Source organism: Trachypithecus francoisi, unplaced genomic scaffold, assembly GCF_009764315.1.
Source record: "Trachypithecus francoisi isolate TF-2019V2 unplaced genomic scaffold, Tfra_2.0 Lachesis_group0, whole genome shotgun sequence".
Lineage (NCBI taxonomy): Eukaryota > Metazoa > Chordata > Mammalia > Primates > Cercopithecidae > Trachypithecus > Trachypithecus francoisi.
The window spans coordinates 152,571,412-152,595,565 of record NW_022681453.1 but is presented as its reverse complement, the minus strand read 5'-3'; the positions used below and the strand labels follow the sequence as shown (position 1 = coordinate 152,595,565).

Genomic DNA, 24,154 nt, shown 5'->3' with positions numbered 1-24,154 from the left:
TATTTATTCTTAATCAGCACTACATACATATAATAATCTCAGCCAAACCATATAAATCAGTTTCCTAAAACCCTGTAAGGTAGAAGAATTCCCACTGAAGAATTCCAGATCCTGTGGAAAAAACAGAGTTGGGTAAAGAAGACTCCAGAAAATTTTGGAAAATCTTTGTAAATATTTGTATTTTCAATATGAAATACAAAAATATAATAAAACAAGCACACCAAATAAAATAGCTATGACATGTAAGACACGCTCATTATGGGTAATCACGTTACTCTCTATGCTTTGCTCATGGCTAGAGAGAATCTTCAGAATCTACCTTATGTCCTACCACGCCCCTCAAGAAACTTTAGCTGAGGTGTTAATACTTTTGTTTTGCCTTGTTGCAGATAAGACATTCACTAAGAAGGATTATTTGGAGTTAAGGGTGTTGGGGACAGTGGGATATTTCGCCTTCCATCCGGATGCTCTATAAATGCCTTTGGATTTTTATTTCAGTCTCCCTGGCCCCTCTCTCCAACAGCCCTTCCAAGTTCTATCTCTGCACAGACAGCCCCAAAGTTCAATCCTAAGGACCCACCTTACCTGGCTTAAAACAACAATACACAAACTAGATGTTTTATATTCTGGTGGCCATTTCGAGTCAATTATTTGATAGGCCACCAGCTTTCATTTGTGGCTGTATATCCAAGGCAGTTTTCCAAAATTCAGTTACATGCTTATAAAATAAGTACCAATGTCTTTAGAACTAGATAAAATACAATTTATTAAAATATTTTATCTTTATACATGTGATAAGGAGTGAGGGATTCACTCCCTCATTCCATCCCCAATCTTGCCCTCTTTTAGATGAAAGGCAGGAGGCAATTGCCTAGAAGAAGGCTACCAACAGCCCTGGCCTAGGCAAGTCAATGCAGGCCTATCTACTTCCCTTGGACTCTCAACTCTGAGCGCTAGGATACCAGGCCGGGCTGTTCCTAAAGACTCTGAGCCCAAGCAGTGTAGCTTTGGGCCTAGAGATGGCGAGGTAACCCTTCTTGCCAGCTTTGCTGAAAACGTGGAAGCCCTGTGGGTTCTGAAGGATAAAGCTCTTGGCTTGGGCCTTGATGTTCTCATAGCAGGCATCATAAAGTGATGAGGGTCCCTTTTTGTGACAGTGGCAGAGAAAGCCAGACCAGGAAAGGAAGACTATAACAAATCCAGCAACCCCATCATGTTCCCCACACCCTACTCTGCCAATGTAACCCACTGGGCACTCCTAAAAATCAATAATTGGGAAGAGGTTTAATTATTTGGGCAGGTAGAAAGTGGAGACAAGATAGAGAACAGTGGATTATTTATGTTAACAGGATTTCATTTATAGCCACAGACTGACATGCTGCCTGGATATTCGGTCATAATAACAAGTGTGAAAACATCTTGCAACTTTGAAATCCGTTTTCCCAGCATCTACGACCACCCATAAAAAATTGAAGATGTTTGTATCTAGCCTACATCTAGATCACAGATTACGATTGATGAGCTTCTGCTCTCCTTGGCTGTCTCTGTCAAAAATGAGCTGCTTGTGACAGATGCAGCCCCAGCCCAGGGCGAGGATTGGAAACCCCAGACCCTGACTCTTTCCCTTTCTCCTTCCTCATCTGACTCCAGAGCTATTGCCTTTTCTCTGCACCTAAGCTTTCTGCAAAGCCCAGGCCTAGCCAGCTAGTTCTGTGGTCTGCTCTGATTTCCCTTGTGGATTTTAAATTCAGAATTCTAGGCTCATTTGTTAGCAGCTTCTCTGAACACACCATCTCATTTATTTGCTCATTCATTCATTCGTTCATTTATCAAACATTTAATGTTTTATTTAATAATTTATTTATTTAATTTAATGCAGAAGGCATTAAAGAAGTGCCTTCTGCATTCTTCTATATTTTCTATGCGCTAGGGAGGCAAAGACAAATAAAATATTGTCCAGTCTTTGAGACTGTTTCAGACAGGTAAACAGGAATAGTAAATGTGTTTTGAGCACTACAATGATTATATGTATTCATATAGACAAGGTACCATAATGGCCTAAAGGAAAAAGAGGCCAGTTCTGTGGGACAAAGTCAGGAGGTGAAGGTTGGGCATTAAATATATTGAAATATTTTCATTTGAACTTAAGCACTATTATTGGAAGATAAGTATGTTGATATGGTGAACAGAGTTGACTGCCAACTCCATGTCTTACTGCTCTCCTTTCTGTGTCACAAGAGAACATTGATTTGGTTCAGACTTCAGGTCTCAAGTAGCAATGTATTCTGGGAAGGAGGGTTCATCCCCAGACCCAGGGGTATCAATGTTGCTTGGACTAAGAAAATTATATATTCCTTGTGACTGCGAGAAAGCCTTAAGAAGATACCTCATGGTGGTGATTTACAGGAAAGCTACTTGTAAAAGCTTTCCTCCCTAATATTAGGTTGGTGCAAAAGTAACTGTGATCTTGCAACTGAAAGTAATGAAAAAAACATTTTACAAAAAAAAAAAAAGAAAAAGAAAAAATACACCTTCCTGCCATTGGATGTTGAGATATTTGGAGCTACAGCAGCCATATTGTGACCATGAGGCAAAAGCCAAAAGAATTGCAAAGAAGCTAACCCAATAAAGTCCTGTTTATGAATAAAGGGCTATTGTGGGAGTCGCTGGCTCCTCCTCCAGGTCAAATTTCTGCCCCTCTAGTCAGTTCTCCTTTCTGGAGTTCTACTTGGTCTCCAGGTGCAGCCTGTGCCCTTCTCTCCTTGAATAAGGTTCTCCCATGTTTCTTTTATAGACCCAGCTTTCTGCTCTTTGAGGCTAAACCTAACCATCATTTTCGTCTCAAAAACATCATGGAAGCTGCTCAGAAGTTGCCCTATTAGGAGTGACCACTTCCCAGAATTGGGCTCTCTCAAACCCTCACCACTGGAAAAACTGCTCAGTGAGAGGTATCCTCCTAAAATGACAATGGAGTGAAGTGGTTAGGAATGTGCAACTGCAGCCAAAGCAGCTCTGTTTGGACCTGCATTCTTGAATCTCAATCCTCATTGATGTTTTCCCACCTAGAGCTTTGTTGCAATAGGGGGCTTTGAGCCAGCTCCTTTCTGGTTCCACCTGAGTCTCCTTGCTCCTTTCTGAGAGTTTGGAAGAACTCAAGAGCATCACCTATCCAAACACCACTCCATGATTCTCCTGGGGCCTGGGGAAGGAACTAGAAGGTGACATATCGATCTCCAACCTGCCATGAGCACAGCCAGGTAGGTCTCCAGCTCCATACACCTTTTCTGACTACAGGAAGTGCAAACTTAAGTGTGTGCCAGCCAGGCTGAGTAACAGGGTTCTTGGCCTCAGGAGGTCTTAGCTGTGTCTTCAGAGAATGGAAATCAGCTGGGCCATGGCCTGAAGTCCTCTGGACTGGTTATTGCCAACTGAATGGAGCATGTCTCTAGGGTTCATGGTGAAAGGATGGATCTGATCTAACAACAAAATGTCCTGAGTACAGAGCAGAAGATGAAACAAGTGAATGGCTGCACAACATTTCCAGTTTTCTTTTTACACTCATTGTTTTGTATGTTTTTATTTGTTTGGTTGGTTTTGAGATAGATAGATAGATAGATAGATAGATAGATAGATAGATTGATAGATAGATTGATTTGGGGTCCCACTATGTTGCCCAGGCTAGTCTTGAACTCCTGGGCTCAAGTGATCCACCCAACTCGGCCTCCTAAAGTTCTGAGATTATAGGCATGAGTCACCATGCCCAGCCTACACCCATTGTTTTGTTTTATCACTCTAAAACGACAAGAGTGCACTGGAGATGGAATGGATATGGCAAAATAGTTCAAAAGGAGGGGGATTGAGAAATAACTGAAGTCACACTGACCTAAGGGCATCAACTGTATCGTGCTCAGATATTCAGGCCTTTAAAGTTCTCTTGCAAGAGCAGACCAAATTTGAAAAAAAAAAAATCTTTTTTTAGAGACAGGGTCTCTGTCTGTCACCCAGGCTGGAGTGCACTGGGATGATCATAGCTCACTGCAGCCTCAAATTCCTGAGCTCAAACAATCCTCCCACCTCAGCCTCCTGATTAGCTAGGAGCACAGGCAGGCATGTGCCACCATGCCCAGCTCATTTATTTGTTTATATTTGTAGAGACAGAGTCTCACAGTGTTGCCCAGGCTGGTCTTAAACTCCTAGCCTTAGGTGATTCTCCTGTCTCAGTTGGTATTACAACCGACTGTTGGATTACAGGCGTAAGCCAACACATCTGGCCTTGAAAATATTTGTACCGAAGGAGTTGGACATTTTAAGGTAAAAATTTGTCCACATTTTTGTCCACACAGCCTTGTCAATGGCCTTATTTGGTCTTCAAATGAAATGTTGAAAGTACGTTTTCTGAACATTTAAGGTCTCTCCTCACCTTCTACCACTCCAATTTTATTTTTTAAAATGCCAGTTGGATTTAGAGATTTTTTTTTTTTATAATGTAACTGAGTGCATAATGCTTAACATCAAACAGTACTCTGATGGGCTAAATGGGGAAACCAAGTCATCATTGATCAAAGGAACTTGCTTTCCCACCAGTCCACCAGAAACAGTTCTGTCTCATGAGTGTCCAGCCCCATGAAAATGATCTACATTTAAATATTAAAAAGCAAGCACATTTCTCTTCCCCCTACTCACCAGAAAAAATGTAATAAATAACTCAAGGCCAGGAGATAACCCCTTACAATGCCATGTTATAGGTTGGTGGGTGCTGATTCAAAAATATGCCATAACAGACAAGTTATGAAATTAGTTTCTAGTTGCAGGTTATAGTCTTCTCATTAAGAGACAACATAGTTTTCCTACATCATCTGCCATAAAGCAAGCCAATGTATGGGTTAAAATGACTGAATGAGTTTAAAACTGGTGAAGAAATAGGAAAAGACATAGTAGTGAATGGTTGCTCATCAGAACGAAGAGTGGTACAGATAGGAGTGATGGTCTTTAAACACATTCATTAATAATTTGAGGAAGGAAGTGAAGTTCAAGTTTGTGATGATGCAATATTGTTCCAGTTACTAAACATCATGAAGAAAAGAGAGGAACTCTAGATGAATTTAAAACACAATGCAAGGGCAATAAGGGGAATGAGATGTAACAGCCTTCTTGTAATTATACTGTATGTATTGTTAGTCTTTAGAAAACTTTATTTTCCAAGTATTTTACATTAAGGAAACACTGACATTACCCAAGAGCTCTTTAAAGTAGGAAAGTATCAGTAAAACCAGAATAATTAGAAGTGACTTCGGATGAAAAAGCAATGGAGTTTGGGGATTTTAGTGAAACGGTGTAAGTCTGAAATCTGCAACAGGAAGACTGCCTGGAAGAACAAAAAAAGTGGAATGTCACTTTATGTAAAATTGTTTTCACACCTTCAGTGACCATTTAGTAACAGAGTTATGCACTTGGGGTTAAGCCAGTGAAAAAGAAGGGAAATTAGAAGACTTTGACACTAATGGACAAAGATATTGATACTTTGTCCATTGGATACATTTGTCCATTGGATACATTTGTCCATTTGTACATTGATACTTTACCCATGGATACATTTGTCCAAAGGTTCAAATAATTTCTCTGTTTATTGGAGAAAGAAATAGATGGATGAGGCATCACTTGGCCAGGCAGGAGGAAGGCCAGAATCAGGCTGGTGAGAAAAGGGGCTCAGTGTGGCCGGAGATCAGAGGAGTCAGGTAGGCTGGATCCAGTCCCAACACTTGACTGAAGAATTTGAACTTGAGTCATTTCTAGCGTTGTTCGTGACCTGTAGTGTGCTCTTGCTAGCTGGCTGAAGGGATAAATGAAGCCACTGATGTCTTCTTGAGCGGGCAACTGACAAGCTCCTTTTTTTTTTCGTTAGGGAAGTTAATTTAAGTGGTATGTAGGAGGAATGAGAGGGATAGGGGACTTATTACAAGAGTTCCAGTCAAAAGCATGAGGTCAGTTACTGAGGTAATCCTACTACGTGCTCAGCATTCCACTAGACGCTTCACATCCTGCTCCCAATAATTATTTAATCTTAATAACAACTCTTCAAAGAAGAAAGTTTAGTATTTCCACTTTACTGTTAAAGAAACAGGTTCAACCGGGCACAGTGGCTTACACCCAGCACTTTGGGAGGCTGACATGGACGGATCACTTGAGCCCAGGAGTTCGAGACCAGCCTGGGCAATATGGCGAAACCCCATCTATACCAAAAATACAAAAATTAACTGGACATGGTGGCACACACCTGTAGTCCCAGCTACTTAGGAGGCTGAGGTGGGAGGATCACTTGAGCCCAGGAAGTTGAGGCTGCAGTGAGCTGAGATCGTGCCACTGCACTCCAGCCTAGGCAACAGAACAAGACTGTCTCCAAAAAAAAAAGAAAGAAAGAAAGAAAAAAGACAGACAAGAAAAGAAACAGGTTTAGGAAGGTTGAGTAACTTGCCCAAATGTAAAAGGGGTAAAAACAGGCTCTGTGTCTGATTCTAAAAAGGAATGCCTTTAAAAATAAGGGGGAAAAAAACCCCTGTAACACGTTGATACTCTTTAAATGAGAATAATTTTAACAAGGGTAATGACAGAGAATGGAAAGGAAGGAAGAGATTTCAGCAGAGTCGGAAGGATGTGGCAACTGAAAACAGTATTGGGACAAGGGATAAGAAAAAGTCAAAGTTCCTGGCCTGAACAACAGTATAAAGTGTGAACTCGGATTTGGAAAGGAAGACAGGAAATTAAGTTTTGGACTTATGTTTGAAATGACAGCAAAACATTCATACAAGAGGAGGTGGTTCACTTTATCCAAACAGGTGTAAAGATCACATGGGGGAATAGGGGTCACCCGCAACACAGGCAGAACTGGAAGCTTCGCTGGCCAGGTCCATGTTAAACTCTGACCATTCTCTGCAGCTGTCCAGCCTTTGCACAGGCGGCACGTTTGTCTTCAGTTTTCAGGTTTCCCCGTCCTATTTCTTATCTCCCAGTGCCTCTGGCCTTCTCTGTGTCTCCCTCCAGATTGAGCTGGAGCTCTCTTCATCTTAACCTTTGTGTAGTTTCTGAGGTCTGAGGCCATCACTATGTTTGACCCTCAAAAATATTTGTTGACTGACTGGCTTATTCCTGTTGTTGCCCTGGAAAAGAATTACCCTGCCCGATTAAGTCACAGTTTCTTCCTTCTTAGGGCAGCGTAGTTAACAACCTCAACACCAGGAAATTGTCTTCCTCATCACATACCAGGGTATTATTCATGCAGTTTACTCACTGTAAAGAGTTCCCTTGAAATAAAGCTAACAATTAGTCAAAGATTTACACATTTCCTAGGGTCCGTCAACATTTTAACAAAGCCCACTTTTAGTAGTGGTGGTGGTGGGGGGAACGCTTCTTTGCTTTTTCTGTTCCTGATATACAAAAGTGATGGTAAATGCTTCAGAATTTCTCTATGAGAGGATCTCAGGCGCTGCACTCACGCTGGAGTTGGGGGTTGACGGTCCTTTTCTTGAACCAGCTTTTGCAGAAGAGTGGTCCTAGTAAAGGGTATTTGTGTGGGAGGAGTTTGGCTTGCCGGCGGGGAGTATTTGGATAACACTGGAAGAGTCTCAAATGCATCTCTTGCCTCCTTTTGAATAAGATACTTTTGAGGTCCACCCACCTGCCAAATTCCATTCTATTTTCTTCCCACAGGGAGTTTCCCTGATTGGGAAGGGCCTGTATTTCCCGCCAGCATTAGATGTGCAGGTCTGTTCACTGGGGGAGCCCAATTCCCGTGAGGATTCAGGGGTCACTGGAGGGCCGGGGCTTTCTCCTGGAGGGGATTTTAAGGCCGCTCAGAGCCACCACTGGGAGCCACCCTTAGCCAGCGCCCCAAGCCGGGAGTGCGGTTCTCGCCAGGGCAGCCTGGCTCGGGATAGGCGAGGGCGGTGAATGGAGACCCGGGTGTGGCGGGGGCGGGGCGGCGGCGGGCGGGGCGGGGCGGGGCGAGTCAGGCCGCGGCCCGGGGGCGGGGCCAGGCGCGCAGCTCTCCTAGGCCTAGGCCGCCGGTGGGCTCCGCCTCGGCCGGCTACGCAGGCGGCAGGGCTGCGGCACGGGCCGGGCGGCACCATGGCGGCGGCGGCGCCTGCTGCTGCGGCGGCTTCTTCCGAGGCGCCGGCGGCGAGTGCAACTGCAGAGCCCGAGGCCGGGGACGAGGACAGTCGCGACATTCGAGTGTTGCAGAGCCTGCGGGGCAAGATCTGTAAGCGGGGGCAGGGCTGAGGGGACGCCCTGGCGGCGCCGAGCGCGAGGCTGAGGGGGCGGCGGGTGCGCGGCGGTGGCGGCGTCGAGCTGCGATGGGATCGCGGGCCCGGGAGGGGGCCTGGGCCAGGCGCGGGTGAGGCTGGAAGGGGGTGTGTTGGGGGGCGGCGTCGCCTCGATGGGGCGGCGTGGGCCGGGGCTGCTGCTCTCGGGAGGGAGTGGGAGTTGGAGATTGGCCTGGGGTAGGAGAGCTCGGGCTGCGCCGGCTTGAGGGGCTCAGTCCTGGGGAGCGGCCTGGACGCGGGGATGCCGGAGCCCGGGGCGCGGCCGGGGGCGCGGTCCGGGGGCGTGAGGAGCTTCCGGCCGCCCTCAGACTCGGGCCTTAGCGCGGCTACGGCCGCTGGGGAGCGGCCCCGCGGTGGGAGCCGAGCAGTAATTATGCGGAGGCGCGGCGGGAGGAGGTGGCGAGCCGGGAAGTGGGGCTGGCCTGAGGGGAGGGGGCTGCTCGTTTCCTGGACTCGGCCAGCCTGGGAGAGGTTGAAAAAGGCGCCCTGAGCTGCAGGAAACGGGCCGCCCTGGGGGCCCGCGTGGCCACTGCGCGGGCTGTTCGCGGGTGAGCGTCCCGGGAGGAGCTCGGCAGGACACCTGTACTTGCCCCACCTCGCTGCGGCGGGGACTTGAATCGAGGGACGGCGTGACAGGCGGGACTTCAGGCAGGATGTAGTGGCTTCCTGTGAGCAGATCTCAAAACACAATCACTCAGCCCGCACTCAGCCCGCTTAATTCCCTTCCTTCTCATGCGTGTAATTGCTACTTTAGTGAGCGAGCCTACCAGTTGACTAAGAAATTTTGCTCAGTGTTGTCCGAGCATTACTGTGGACAGATCATTTGAGTTCTGTCATTTGAATATTTAATTTGTAAAAACGACCCTTTGGTGTCAGGTTGCCATTTTTTTTCACAGTAGTTTATTTAGATGAAGCGTTTTTTGTTTTCTGTTTGTAAGAGAGATCAATAAAATTTATTTTTGCATTTGTCGAAAATTAGCATTATTTTCTTCATGCAGTATTCTCAGATTGGAAACATGCTTCATGTTTCTTGCAAATAACCCTCAATTATGAGGGCGTACTTTTCACTTTGAAGAAAATTGACTTGCATTAAAGTGGCTAACAATTCTTTCTTGGGCAGGATGTAATGTTTTCCTCTCCTCTAATAGCGATACTATTAGTTGAGCTCACATTCTCCCACTTTTTCTCTTTCCAAGTTGTTCCCCCTTTCAGGTATTTGGGATTTTATGAAACCTCAGAAGCAAACATGTTAAATTTTCTTTTCTTTTTATTCTCTGAGGTAGTCCTGGGGCTCCTAAGAAATTACAGTTATTAAAACCTGGAAAGTGACACCAGAGAGGTAGATCCTAGTTCCCAAAATTAAAATTACTTTCTAGGGCATAAAACCTTTTCAGAATTCAGATTAAATTTTTTTTTGTTTTGTTTTTTCTGTAACCTTATATTTGAGGGGAAAATTTTATTTTCAACTTTTGCATATGTCTAATTTAATATTTGGGAAAACTGTAAATGGGCCAAAGTTTCTCCCTTTATGTGATTTTCCAGACTTTTACCACTTTCTTAGTGCCACTTGATGCTAGGCGTTGTCTGTTGGAGCCTCACTGGTATGTAACTGCAGGTTGTACCATGGAACTACATACACACATGTCTTGGAATTGAGGGTTAGGGTTTCCCAAAGGACTTAGTTGTCCTGTGCTTTTGTCTGCCCCATGCCAAAGACCACTAAGAACAGTTTTGTAAGTGAAACTTGGGTCTACACATTAAAAAAAAGAAAAGCAAATAACCTACTTTGTTTCTATGGTTAAAGCAACCCTGGCTTAGAGATTGATCATCCAGCTGCTGGGAATGATATTACTGCTTTAACCGCAGTTGCAGTATTATATCTGTTATCCTAGTCAGTTTCTTGCTTTTTAAATTGCTTATCTTATAGCTCAGGTTATGGAGTGTCTGCTTTGTAGAAAAAAATGTATTTGCATGCTTACATACAGAAGCTACCTTCCCATTTGTTTGTCCTCCTTTTGACTGGTGTAATCCACAGTTGGTTGACATTCAGAACCTTGTGAAGAGATGCTGTTTTCTGTTTCCCTGAAACTAACATGTGGGTTTTGTAGGGTGGGGACTGAGGGGTTGGAAGAGTCATTAGCAGGTGCCAGGGTCACAGAAATGAGACAGTGGTGGTTCTGACAAGATATTAAGCAGCTTGGGGAGGGTTGTAACCATGTCAGCTTTTCTCTTCACCACAGTGGGAAACCTTGGAAGAAAGCCTGATAGTACCCACTAGAAGATGTGTTGGCAGATCTTATACTACTGATTGAGGGCTTCTTTTCTGGAGAGTTAGAAGTCTGTAGGGGCTGAAAATTAGCCTGAAGAAATTTTCTTATTTGTGGACTTGCATAGGACCTTTTAACTGCAACTCACCCCAGTGAAAAGTGAGGATGGATTGGTTTATGTATCTTGAACGTTCAAGAGATAATAGTCCATAACCTTCTTGAGGGATTTTATTCCCACAATTATTTCCCCTTACACTTCACAAGGTGAAATGTCTGTCAGTTGGACAGATATTTGTCTATTGAACAAGAGGAAACTTAACAAAAAGTGGTAACCAAAAAGGTGGAGGTCACAAAATAACAACGTGAAACCTCAATGTATACAAAGGAGGAAGCCCCAATCCCCCTTTTTTGCTTGAGTGTGCAGTTTTTTTTGTTTGTTTGTTTTTTGTTTTTTGCCAGGGGGCTGGGGAGGAGGGAAGAAGGGGCATGCAAATGTGTTTCAGGTGTTTTATATGTGCACAAATGAACCCAGAGAGTTCGGGATCCATCTACAAGACAAAATATTGTTGGCAACCCTGGATTTGCTGTAGTTTGCGCTAGGAAACCATGACAGCTGTGAATTTTCTGCTTCCTTAAACTTTTTCAAGAGGTGAGTTTGGTTGTTTGATATCCTAAGGTTGATAAAGGAAATTAGGGGTGTACTCGACTCCATTCTTTGGTCTGAACTGTGTAGCGAGTAGCAGGTATGCTAGCACACCGGAAACACATTCACATGCTCCCTCCTCCCCTCAAAAAAAAAGAACCGTACTCAAAAAGAGGGATCTTCAGGCTTTATGCTGTCATTTGGTGACCTCCTTTTTGATTAGCACTTGTTAAGTTTCCTCTTATCCAATTAAATTAGATTGTGAAAATGTTGTGGAAAGCACCCGTGCCACCATATGTGTGGGCTTATCTACTCAAGGAATACCAGATCAATGAGAGAACCAAATGTGAAAATTTTGTGTGAATTTTCAGATGTGTGGTACAGTGCGAGATCTGTGGGACCATGTGTTCCAAGAGTCACTTGGTTTCTCTGATGACTTCAGACCAAGAATAGCCTAGGGTTATTTGACTGGAGTAGGGAAGATCTATAGTGTATGGTTAAGTGCTTGAGCTTAGAGGCCTGGTGAAGAAGTTAGTTACTTTGGTTTGAATATTCACCTGATTTCCAACTTTTGTTAACGTCTTTGGGCCTCCATATTCTCGTATATAAAATGAGGATAGTAAATACACCTATCTCACAGGATTTCTATGAGGTTTAAATAAGCCTCCCTCCCTGCTCTGCCCCTCCTCATCTCTGCCCGCTCTTTCTCACTCCCCAGGATCTGGGTCATACACAGACCATCTCTTAGGAAGGAGTAAAGTAGGAGATAAAAACTAATCTTTATCTGATGTTCTTGTCCAACATGTACTGGCATTTCCAGGTGTACAAAGCTGATTAAAATCTGAAGACCTATATTCTTTTTTAAACGTTGTTAATTAATCTTCATATGGCGTTAGCCAGCTCACTTACCTTGGAGCTTACCTTCTGCATCTTTTAAGTGGGAATAATGCTTTCCCACTATCCATTGTATACATGTTGTTCCTTCTGCTTGTATTGTCTTTCTTCTTTACCCCACTCTGCCTTTATGTCAGGAAGCTTCTACTCATCCCTCAAAAGCCTTCTCTATGTGATCTCCTTCCCAAAACCTTCTGAGACACTTCCAGCGCCATCTCTGGCCAGAGGATGTTAGGACTTTCTGCTGCTAAGGAATCACAATTCCTTGTTCATTTCCTTATGATAGCACATTTCATATAAATCATTTGTTCACTTCTCCTGTTAGATTGTGAACTCTTTAAAGATAGAATTCATTCTTGTTCATTTTTTAAAAATCATCCCAGTCTCAGCACAGTGCCTAGAACAGAATAGGCCTTTAGAAAATGCCCTACCTCACAATGTTATCCTGTGGATAATTACTAGATATGAAAGTATTTTATAAATGATATACCTAAAAAATCTAGAAGGTGTTAGTATTAAGAGAAAACTGCATGAGTCTGCATCAGGAAGTTCATCTCTTTCAAAATCACAGTGCCCACTAAGCTTAGGTTTGAATTGATGCCAAAGTTGCCTCATTAGGAAAAAGATTAAATTTTTCTTAATGCTCTGATTAGTTATTATTAGGGCATTTGAATATTGTTACTAATTGGTCCTGGAGCTTGGAAAAGAAAATCTCATATTCATACTTTACACATTGTTTTAATTTGACATGACAGGTTTGAATAAAACTAACCTATTTAATTCTGTGAAGTATAAATCAAAACATTTTATTGACTCTCCAGTAGAGTTGAGTGGAGGAGATTAAAAAGGGTGTATTCATGTTAAGAGTTCATTTTTATCAGATATTTGAAATGAGATGATGAGTTATTTAGGATGGAGGAAGAATCCATCTTTCAGATGGGTAGAAACTGGGGAGAAAAGCGTTCTTTGTAAAAGTTCACAGAGCAGTCTGCTAATCATTTGCTCTGCGGAAGATGGGAGGTAAACCTCAGTGAGTTCATAGAGTTGTTTTTTTTTTAAACTTAGAACTCTTTGAATAGACCCTTAAGTGACTAATATAGCCAGAATAAAACCATCGTTTTATCCTTTAATCTTTGCTGCTAATCCTATTTCCTTGTTAATGTGCTTTATGAAATTATTTGACAATAATATCAGATTACATGTTTTTGCTACTAATAAAGTTCTATTCTCTTTTGAGAACTGTGAACAAAATTTTGTTGTGTAGTCATATGTTCATGTAAGTTAAGCTTTTTAAAAATCATCCCAGTGTATTAATACACACATCCCAGTGTGTATTAAGACATTTTTATGGCATCTCTTTAGCTTTGTAGGTAATTTTAGTCATCAAAAATCCCTATTTAAAGTGATAAACATTAAACGGTTATGTCAGTACACATACAGAGAACTATAAATGACAAATTTGTTTTCCTGTCATTAATGACAATGACTTTGGGCAAATTCTTTAACCTTGCTGAGCCCATATTTCCTTACTTGTAAAATGAGAGGTTTGGATGTGGTCTTTAACATCCCTTCTACCATTTTGATTATTGCTTTTTAACTTGAACCATTTGCTTCAAGACAGTGCATTAGATGCTTTATTTTAGTGTTTAAATGTATTTAGTACATTTGTTTTGCATGATTCCCTATTTTTAAAATATTTAAGATTTATTAGATAAGAGTGTTTGAATTCTAATTTTTTTTTCCGTAACCATTAATTAATTCAGCAGTATATAATACATATTTGAGGGTCTGTTAAGAGATACTAACCCACTGGACTGAAATGGGCCTAAGCTGTGAATCGGATGAAAGATCCTATTTTATCCTAAAGTCTATACTAAGCAATAGCTATTTTTAGACATCTGTATTCTTAGACAATTACAGAAATTTAAAGCTGGAAGGTAGAGAACATGAAGGTAGAGAAAATAAAGGTTCTTGCCCTTCGTTTTACAAATGAAGAATCTAACAGAGATAGCAAGTGTCACACAGTTGATGGCCTGTTGAGCACTAGTCCACTGTTATCAAAGTTCCTTCTAGAATGTTATATGAGATTAACTTATTACTATGGATGTTGCAAATGTAGTACATTTCATACACAAAGATTATACTAATCTCTTTATATATTGAGAGGTGGTAATAAGATTTTCAATGTGCCATCTACACATTCTCAACTGTTCCTTCTTAAGAACTTTGTGAAGTGGTTAGGATTAGTGATGAAACTATGGTTATGACCTAGGTGGAGATTGAACCTGGATGTTTACTTACTTGTGCCATGGTGTACCTCAGCTCTTTTCAGTTCTGACTGTCTGTCACCATCACCTGTGAACTAAAAAAATTATGATGCCTAGACTGTACCCAACAGCTTCTAAGTCAGAATTTCTGGGTTTCAAAAGTTCCATAGGGGGTGATGTTGGGCAGCTAGGAAGGTGAATTTCTGCTTTTGTCACAAATAGATTAGCCACAAACCCTACCTAAGTGATAGCAACCTGCTGTGCTATCATTTAAAAGGTACCAGTGGAAAGTTTGGTGTAGTTACAGTGAGGTTTTAGTTTGTTTGCATGTATATTTGATGTATTAATTCTATTTGATTAGATAACACGAACACTTGGTACAAAATTCAAGAGATACAAAACAGTATATACATTGAAAAGTGTTCCTTCCTTTCATTATCTTGTAGCCATTCCCTCCCCAGAAGCAAGCATTACCAATTTGTTATATCCTTTTTGTTGTGCGTTCTTCCAGAAATTAAGCATTTACAAACATAGATTTATGTGCACTAATATATTCCTTCCACCAACATACAAATTGTAGCAAAATATATACATTTTTCTGTATCTTGCTTTTTTACACTTAACAACATAGCTTGAAGATTTTTCACTTTCACATAAAGAGAGAGCTGCTTATTTTTTAAACAACTACATAATATTTCATCATTTGGCTGTACCACAGTTTGTTTAGCCAGTCCCCTATTAGTTGGCACTCAGGTTGTTAACAGTCATTGCTATTACAAACATTACTACAATGAATAACCTTGTAAGCCTGTCATTTTTAATATGAGTGTCTGTCTGTAGGATACATTTCTGGATGTTAAATTGATGAATTGAAGGATATGTGCATTTTTATTTTGGAAAGACAATGCTAAACTATAGCAATTTAAGCTCTCACAGCAGTGTATGAATGCCTATTTCTTTATACATAGGGTGTATTTTAAAACTTCTTGATCTTTACTGGTCTGTGAAATAAAAAGAAACGTTTAATTTGTAGTTTTAATTTGCACTTTTAAATGAGAATGAGGATTACTCTGTCTCCAGGCTGGAGTGCAGTGGCGCGATCTCAGCTCACTGCAACCTCCGCCTCCTGGGTTCCAGCGATTCTCCTGCCTCAGCCTCCTGAGTAGCTGGGATTACAGGCACGTGCCACCACGCCCAGCTAATTTTTGTATTTTTGGTAGAGACTGGGTTTCACCGTGTTGGTCAGGATAGTCTCGATCTCCTGATCTCGTGATCTGCCCGCCTCAGCCTCCCAAAGTGCTGGGATTGCAGCTGTGAGCCACTGTGCCTGGCCCTAATTTTTAAATTTTAAATTTTAAATTTTTCTAAGGCTTGAAATTAAGTTATAGGATCTCTTCATATTTTTAAGAGCCAATTTTTCCCCCATTTTTTTTGGTGTGTTACATGAGCTTGTCTATTTTGTCCTTTATTTACGATAAGTTATTGTCTTGTTGATTTGTGAGAAAATGCTTTATGCTGCAAGGAAGTTAGCTATTATTTTAAAATCTGTGCAAAGATTTAAAAAATCTATGTACTTTGGCTGATTCCTGAATTTATTCTTAAGTTGATAGTGTGATCCAGTGAGGGCAGTCAGTTGTAAGTTTCATCTACTTGTATAATGTCTGATGGTTGAGAAATTGAGAAAGAACTGCTGGAGGAAAGGTAAGTGAAGACTTATAAACAAAAGTTAAAAGACAATAGATTGGTAGAAAATGTTTGCAGTGTATCTTTCAGACAAACAAAACGTGTATAACACTTAATTCTTTGCTAGGCACTGTTTTAAAGCACTTTCTGCATATTAACTAATTTAATCCTTACAGTAACTCTCAAAATACCATTATTATCCCCATTTTACACATTATGAGAAAACAGATGCACAATAGCTAAGCTAAGTAAATTGACCAAGGTTAGATGGCTGGTGAATGGTGGAGCTATCAATCAGACTGGGCAGATAGGCTCTAGAGTCCATCCTGTTAACTCTTAACCTACTATGCTATTATGCCTCTCTGTTATGTCTAGATTGTATAAGTAATTCATACAGACTTAAAAACAAGAGGCCATTAGAAAAATAAAGGATACGAATAGGCATTTACAGGAAAGGAAATACAAATGTCCAGTAAATGTGAAAATATTGGTAAAGTAAAAATTAATCCGGGAAATAAAATTTTAAAACATCATCAATTTACAAAAAAGGAAAGTTTGTCTCAGTCTTTGGTGAGGGTTTAGGGAAATAAGTATTTTCCTCATTGTTGCTGTGAATTTAAATTGATAAAGCAATGTTGGAGAGCATTTTGGCTATATCTATTAAAAATTTAAATGTCTATACTCCATGTATTTTTACTTCTGCCTATTTGCCCTATATCAGCAGTTGTACATTTACAGAAGAGGCATACACGAAGTTGTTTGATGTTGCCTTGTTGGTAAAACAGAATAGTTGGAGACGACTTAAATGTACATTGGTAGAAAAATGGATAATATGTGCATACACATATTCTATAGCAACTAAAAAGAATGAGGTGTGTCTATGTTATGAAAGGAAAGAACTCCAGGATGTCTTGTTGGGTAAAAACAGCAAGTTGTTAAGAGTAATATGTGTAGTATCCTATATATTTTTTAAAATCTCAAAACGTTTTACTTTTCTGCATGTAGATGGATAAATACATAAAAAGAGGTCTGAACACAGTTATACAGATAACAGTGATTGCCTCAATGGTGGATAAAGGGAGTTAGCCTTACCTGTAATGGTTTAATTTCCTATAGGGAGTATATTTATATATTATTATCAAAAGTAACTCTTTATATAAATGAACTTGATACAGTGTTAATCTTAAGCTGTACCAGTCTCTCTTGCTCTACTTTGGAAGACTATTCTATCTGCAAAAACAAGAGTAATCAAATGTTAGGTTTTGTAACATTTTGAGTGCGTATAGAAGAAATAAAGTCAACTTTTCTGTTAAGTTTTTTTGGTAACTTTTGATATAATTTCAAACTTACAAATTGTAAGAATAGGTGGGGGGTGGGGGTGGCGGTGGATGGCTTGAGCTCAGGAGTTTGATTGAGACCAGCCTGGGCAACATGGCAAAACCCTGTTTCTACAAAAAAAAGAAAAAAAAAAGCCAGGCATAGTGGCATAGTGGTCTGTCTTTAGCCCTAGCTATTAATAGTTGGAATGCTGAGGCCAGAGAATCACTTGAACCCAGGAGGTTGAGGCTGCAGTGAGCAGAGGTCGCACCACTGCACTCCAGCCTGGGTGACAAAGTGAGACCCTGTCTCAAAAAAAAAAAAAAAGTAAGAATAATACAGCAAATTCTTACGAACTTTGCCTGTTTGACTAGTTGTTTATGTTAGAAAAACTTTTTAAACATTTAATACATTGTTTCAGAGAAATGTGGTAAAAGGGGTCTGAAAAATTTTGATCCTTTAAAATATGACATTTGTGTGAGCGGTACAGAATTTTAGTTTTGAATTTTACGGTTTTATATAAAATATTCTTGGTAGATAGGGTGAACTAATGTTTATTGAGTATTTACTGGTTTCCAGATGCTGTGTTAGGATACTTTGCAAAATATTTCATGTAATCCAATTTAATGAAGAAGATTCTTATTCCTATTTTAGAGAGGAAGCAACAGACAGAGGTTACTTGCTCAGGACTATAAGGCAGCAGAGCCAAGTTTTCAGAAAGTCTTTGTTACCAAAGCCCACATCCCTTTCTTTACAAAGCTGCTTGTGAGATGATATATTGGAGGGAATTGATGAGTACATTTATATTGTCAGGAAGTTGATAATTACTCCTAAATTGGCTATGGTCTAATGTAATGGATATGCAGTAAAATTATGATGTTTGATTGCTATAAGAATTTATCTTCTGGCCTGTTTTGGGGGTTCATGAATATAATTATTTTAGCTGCCTAACTGCTTATGTGGGTTTATATGTACTTTTGAGTGGTTCTTGAATATGTTTGCACACATACATACACACACACACCTTTGTATGCTCATGGGTGCGACTTCTTTATGTGTCTGGGTGTCTTTTTTTGGGGGGGCTGGGCAAGATCAATATGAGTCCTGTTTTGGCTCCCTGGATGCTGTTACCAGAAGTAACAGCCATATCCCATATATAGCCTGTCCGTGTAGCCCTGAGTTCTGCCAGCACCTGGCTTTGTGCCTTCCTTTCATTTGCCATACTCTCTTGGCTCTCTTGGTCACCTTAGTAGTCTTGCTCAGCTTCATGTAGCTATAGGTACCATTGGCTTAGCCCAGAAGAGATTCCTACCATATGTAATGTACTTCAGAGTTTGGTTTGCCACTTGAGAAAGGGGGCTGTAGGGAGCTTGGAGACCAGCACACATTCAAAACTGAAACCGGAAGTGGGCAAAGCAAACCACAGGAAGATCCTGTCCGCAACTTGGTGACGTATCTATATAACCCCATAGACACTTCCTGGCAATACCTTGTGAAACTTGCCTTTTCGTGTATAGTAGTTTCCTAACTTCTTATTCTAGACTAAGCTTCAGTCAGAAGTGATTAATATGATAGCAATGTAGATAACTGTATGATAGTTATTGTGCACATGACTTCTATGCAGCAACTAGCCCGTGATTATGTTCTGCAGACTTTACCACTGAGGAGTCGCAGTAGTATTTATGCGTTTACTTTGACTTGTCTTGTCACTAGCCATGGTCTTATTTATGTGTAATTGTACTTACATATAGTTCAGGTTTTATACCCACAAAAATCCTTGTGATATATTACCATTATATAGGATTGTCTTGTTTATGTGGAATTGTACTTATATATAGTTCAGGTTTTGTAGCCACACACGCACACACAAAAACAGTTCTTTCCTTCACTGAGTCTAGGCTAGCCACCCAAACTGTGTCATATTCCTAGAGTCCTGTGCCCACTCAAGTGTTTGCTCATTGGTACTACCTCATTTTATCATAGTGCCTTGTTCTTAGGCAGAAACAGATTTCTGGTAGGAGTTATTTAATGTGTTGATTTTTTTTTTTTTTTTTTTTTGAGACGGAATCTCGCTCTGTCACCAGGCTGGAGTGCAGTGGTGCAATCTCAGTTCACTGCAACCTCTGTCTCCCAGGTTCAACAATTCTCCTACCTCAGCCTCCGGAGTAGCTGGGACTACAGGCGTGCACCACCATGCCCAGTAGTAGAGGCGGCGTTTCACCATGTTAGCCAGGATGGTCTCGATCTCCTGACCTCGTGATCCACCCACCTCAGCCTCCCAAAGTGCTGGCATTACAGGCATGAGCCACCATGCCCGGCCAATGTGTTGATTTTTTAAAGATTACCAATTGAGTGGGATTATAGAATCTTGGATTATTTTACAGATACAAGTCATTTGCCAGGAGAGAGGAAGATTGCTTGACAACTTAGTTATCTCACCATGTTAATTTATGCACTGGAAAACTCTGCTTACTGGTAGATATTCCAGCAGTCACCATATGCCTATTGGTACCATTTCTCGTTCTATGTCTAATTAGTATCACAAATGTGTAACTTTCCAGTGTTGTTTTCAAGTTGTCAATTAAGGAGCCACTAAGGAGGGAAATAACAGCTGCATAACTTTTATCTTTTCAGTAGTTCTTGACACTCCCCCCTCCTTTTTTTATTTTTGTTTCTTCATACACCTTCCGCAATCTGATGTACTCTGAAGGGGGTAAATTTGAGACTCTTTGGAAGGTCATGTGTGATAAAGGCAGTTCTTCTCTTCCTTTCTCTATTCAGAACGGTTAAAGATAAATCAATGGGAGTGTTTTTGTCTTTTGTAAGATTTATTTATTATATACAAAATATTTTTTAAGTGTGTGAAAACTGATTGAATGATAAAGGCTAAGGTAGCATGTTTAAAGCATGGTTTTCTGCTACTTTTCTAGTAATCACTTAACCTCTCTGAGTCTCAGCTTCCTTGTCTACAAATTAGGAATAGTAGTTTTACTAATCATATAGCGTGGTTGTGAAAAGGTTAAATGACTTGGTATGCTGCCTGGCATTTTGTGCTCAGTTAAGCGTTGGCTCTAACATGAGCGATAGTGATACTCATAAAGTATCTTTTCATAGTTTTCTTAATGGATAACTTATTTGATAGAAATGTACTGGAGTATTCGTACTTACATGTATATTCAGTTCTTGTAGTGTTCATAAGGTTAAACTGGCAATAAGTAGTAATATCTGAAAACATTAGAAATCAGTGTTTCTCTGTGCTTTTTAAATTTCAAGGGTTGTCTCTCAGATCTTAGAGCTATGGAGAACCTAGGAGATTAACTGGCTAAGGAGTTGCAAGCTCAAATATACACAGACCAGGTATAATGCAGTAAAGCCCAGCGGAGATTATTATGATTTAGTAAGATACACCTGTCTGCAGTTTCCACTCAAAATCATTTTGCCAGATTTTGATTATTAAAGAGAAACCAGAAATACAAATTTATTTATTGTTAGCTCTCAGTTTCTAGATGGTCACAAATTATTTTTCAAATACCGTGCAGGCCAAACAAATCTCTGGCTAGCCAACCCCAGATTTGTATCCTCATTTTAGAGATGTGGAGCTTGAAGTATAAAGGTTGGACATGTTACCATGTATTTCCTATAATAGAAATGCATGGATTCTGTAACAAAGGACTCATTTTTTAAAAATGACCTCCTCTGTTATACCCAGTTGTTATATTACAGGTTATCTTCGGTCGAGAGCTGATGGCTTAGATGAAGGGAATTGTATATAGATGCTAATTTTTAAGAATTTCTGGCCAGGAAAGGGCACTAATAGTTACTATCCATTGAATATTTACTCTGTCTTAGGCATTGTGCCAAGCGCTTTACCTTAGTTAATGCTCACAACAATCTTGAAGCATTATAGTTACCTATTTTTACATAGGAGGTTGCGAATAAGGACATACAGATAGTTAAATGCAAAGTTCATGTTGAAACGCAGATGTCTGCCTCTGTAATGCATTCGTTTAACTTGCTGTAGTATACCAGTACTGTATATGTTTTTATAATTATGCATACCTTTTATCATGTTGCAAAAATTGAAGTTAAACTTTAGAAGAAAATTTCAGACCTTATGGTATATTACCATTATGTAGGGTTGTCTTATTTATGTGTAATTAGATGGCACAACAGCATTTTAATTTTACTCTAAACTAGTCAACACCAGAGACTATATCATATTTTTAAGTGTGCATTAGGTTCATTCTTTCTCTTTTTTTTGTTGTTGTGAGTGCAAATGACAAAATGTGCATATTTTATATCTTTTCATCATTTGAAGTTCTACTCTTCTGTTTAGGTCGATACTTCTATTACTGATTGAGCATTCCAAATCCCAAAGTCCAAAATCACAAATGCTCCAGGATGCAAAACTGAGCACCAACACGATTCTCAAAGGAAATACTCATTGGAGAATTTCAGATTTTCGGATATGGGATGCACAACTGGTAATTATATATAATGCAAAATTTCAAAATGTAAAAACATTTGAAATCTGAAATACTTCTGGTCCTAAGCATTTCGGATAAGGGATATTCAATCTGTATTAGAACATTATATCTGAGTCATTCAAGTCAGTTAATGCCAAATTCTGTGCATTTTGTCTCTATAGTATCTCTTCTATTTTTTCTTTCCTCCAATCTCCCTTTGTTACCTTAATGTAGGTTCTTCAAACTGTCAGAGTACTTTTCCTGAAGTACTTTTCCTGAAATATGAACCACATAGAAAGTTTTGGTGACCCTTGTTGCCTACTGAATAAAGTTAAACCTTAGCTTGACATTTTAGGTTCTCTGTTTGATAATAGCCTTCCTTTATAATCTTTCTCCCTCTTATTCCCCCTTCATCTCTCTTTATGCTTTAGTCAGTTTGTACTATTCACTGCCTCCTCGATGGTGCTCTTCTTGTTGCCACCCTCCAGAACTTGTTCACGTTATGCTTTCCTTCTGGAATGTTACCCTCCGATCCCCAATTTCTGTATTTTGAAAATATATATCATTCGGAAGAGTTATTGTGAAGATTAAGTAAAATAATACATATGAAGTCCATGAAAAATCTGTGTGTAATACATGTATTAATTTATTCAGTAAGTGGTAGCTATTACTGTGATTTGGCTTTCTCTCACCCCAAATAATCCTTAACGTTGGATCATCTTGTCCAGGACCCTGGCCCTTTGCAGTTTTTCTAGGGGGTTAATCCCACTGGGACCCATGTTGGCTCCTACCCTTGTACTTAAGGTAACCTTGAAGTAGACCTGAACCTAGTATATCTCTTTCAGATGGGAATAGTTTCTTAGCACTGCTGTATTCAGAAAGACCTTAAGCGTTGAATGGAAAGACTCTAGGCTTTGGAGTTTGATTTATGCCAGATAACCTTACCAGCTATGTAGCTGAATCTTTTTTTTTCTTAATTTTTGAAAGGGAGTAGTAATGTTTATCTCACAGGGTTGTTGTACCAATCAAATGAAACATTTGAGAAAATATTTAACACTGTCTTGGAGTATCTAACTACTTAATAAATCTTTATCTTCTTTTCTGTCTTATCCCTGTAGTGTCCTCCCCTAGGACATACAGAAACATACATGCAAACCTACAGGTATAAATGCATGCACATAATCCTCAAACATCCACATAGGCACATATGTATATACTCACATACATGAACAGAAGCGTATATACCAGAATCTCTACCTTTGATAGTAGCCTGATATTGGAATTTTTGTCCTAGATAAAATTTATATAGTAGGATTTGAATTTACTGTCTGATGACCGTTACATAGAATCATTGATCTTGTACATAGAGAGTTGGCTGTTTTTCCATTTCTGTTAATCTTATCAGTTTTGATTTGATGGTGTTTATCTTCATGCTTTAAACTATTTACTTTTTTTTTTTTTTGAGGTGGAGTCTCGCTCTGTCTCCCAGGCTGGAGTGCAGTGGCGTGATCTTGGCTCACTGTGTAACCTCTGCCTCCCGAGTAGCTGCGACTATAGGCGCCCACAACCACGCCCGGCTAATTTTTTTTGTATTTTTAGTAGAGACGGGATTTCACCATGTTAGCCAGGATAGTCTCGATCTCCTGACCTCGTGATCTGCCTGCCTCGGCCTCCCAAAGTGCTGGGATTACGGACGTGAGCCACCGCACCCGGCCAACTATTTACTTTTTAACAATGTCTAAAAGCTGCTGTTTTCTATAGTTACATGTCTCCCTTCTTTTTTCAGGTATTTATGCAGGAGTTACTTTCTCAATGAAGCCTTCCTTGAGCTACCTCATTTCTTGTGATGCACATACTTATTAGTATTAGGCCATACATTTTTACTTACTTACTTATTGTTGATCTCTTCATGTGTCTTAGCCTAATAAGGACACAGACTTTTTGTCTGTTTTGCTCACTGTCATATCCTAGCAGCTCAGTAAACACTCAGTAAATATTTGAATGTGAACTTCAGCACTGGTTTATTTATTTTCTTTATTATTATTATTATTATTATAATACTTTAAGTTCTAGGGTACATGTGCATAACGTGCAGGTTTGTTACATATGTATACTTGTGCCATGTTGGTGTGCTGCACCCATCAACTCGTCCGCACCCATCAATTCGTCATTTATATCAGGTATAACTCCCAATGCAATCCCTCCCCTCTCCCCCCTCCCCATGATAGGCCCCGGTGTGTGATGTTCCCCTTCCCGAGTCCAAGTGATGTCATTGTTCAGTTCCCACCTATGAGTGAGA

The 24,154-nt window shown here is 40.3% G+C and overlaps 1 protein-coding gene across 3 annotated transcripts in view; it reads left to right on the top strand.

The window, feature by feature from the left end:
* Window positions 1–8,042: 8,042 nt before the first annotated feature.
* Window positions 8,043–24,154, top strand: part of RASA2 (RAS p21 protein activator 2) — a 127,323-nt gene continuing 111,211 nt past the window's right edge. Inside the window, exon 1 of one of the 3 annotated variants that reach the window (XM_033212460.1) lies at window positions 8,043–8,254. In XM_033212460.1, the coding sequence (XP_033068351.1) occupies window positions 8,122–8,254 (133 nt within the window). In that variant the 5' untranslated portion in view covers window positions 8,043–8,121. Of the gene's footprint in view, window positions 8,255–21,842; window positions 21,874–24,154 lie in introns of those variants that run through there. The other 2 variants (XM_033212461.1, XM_033212462.1) reach the window with 2 other exon arrangements.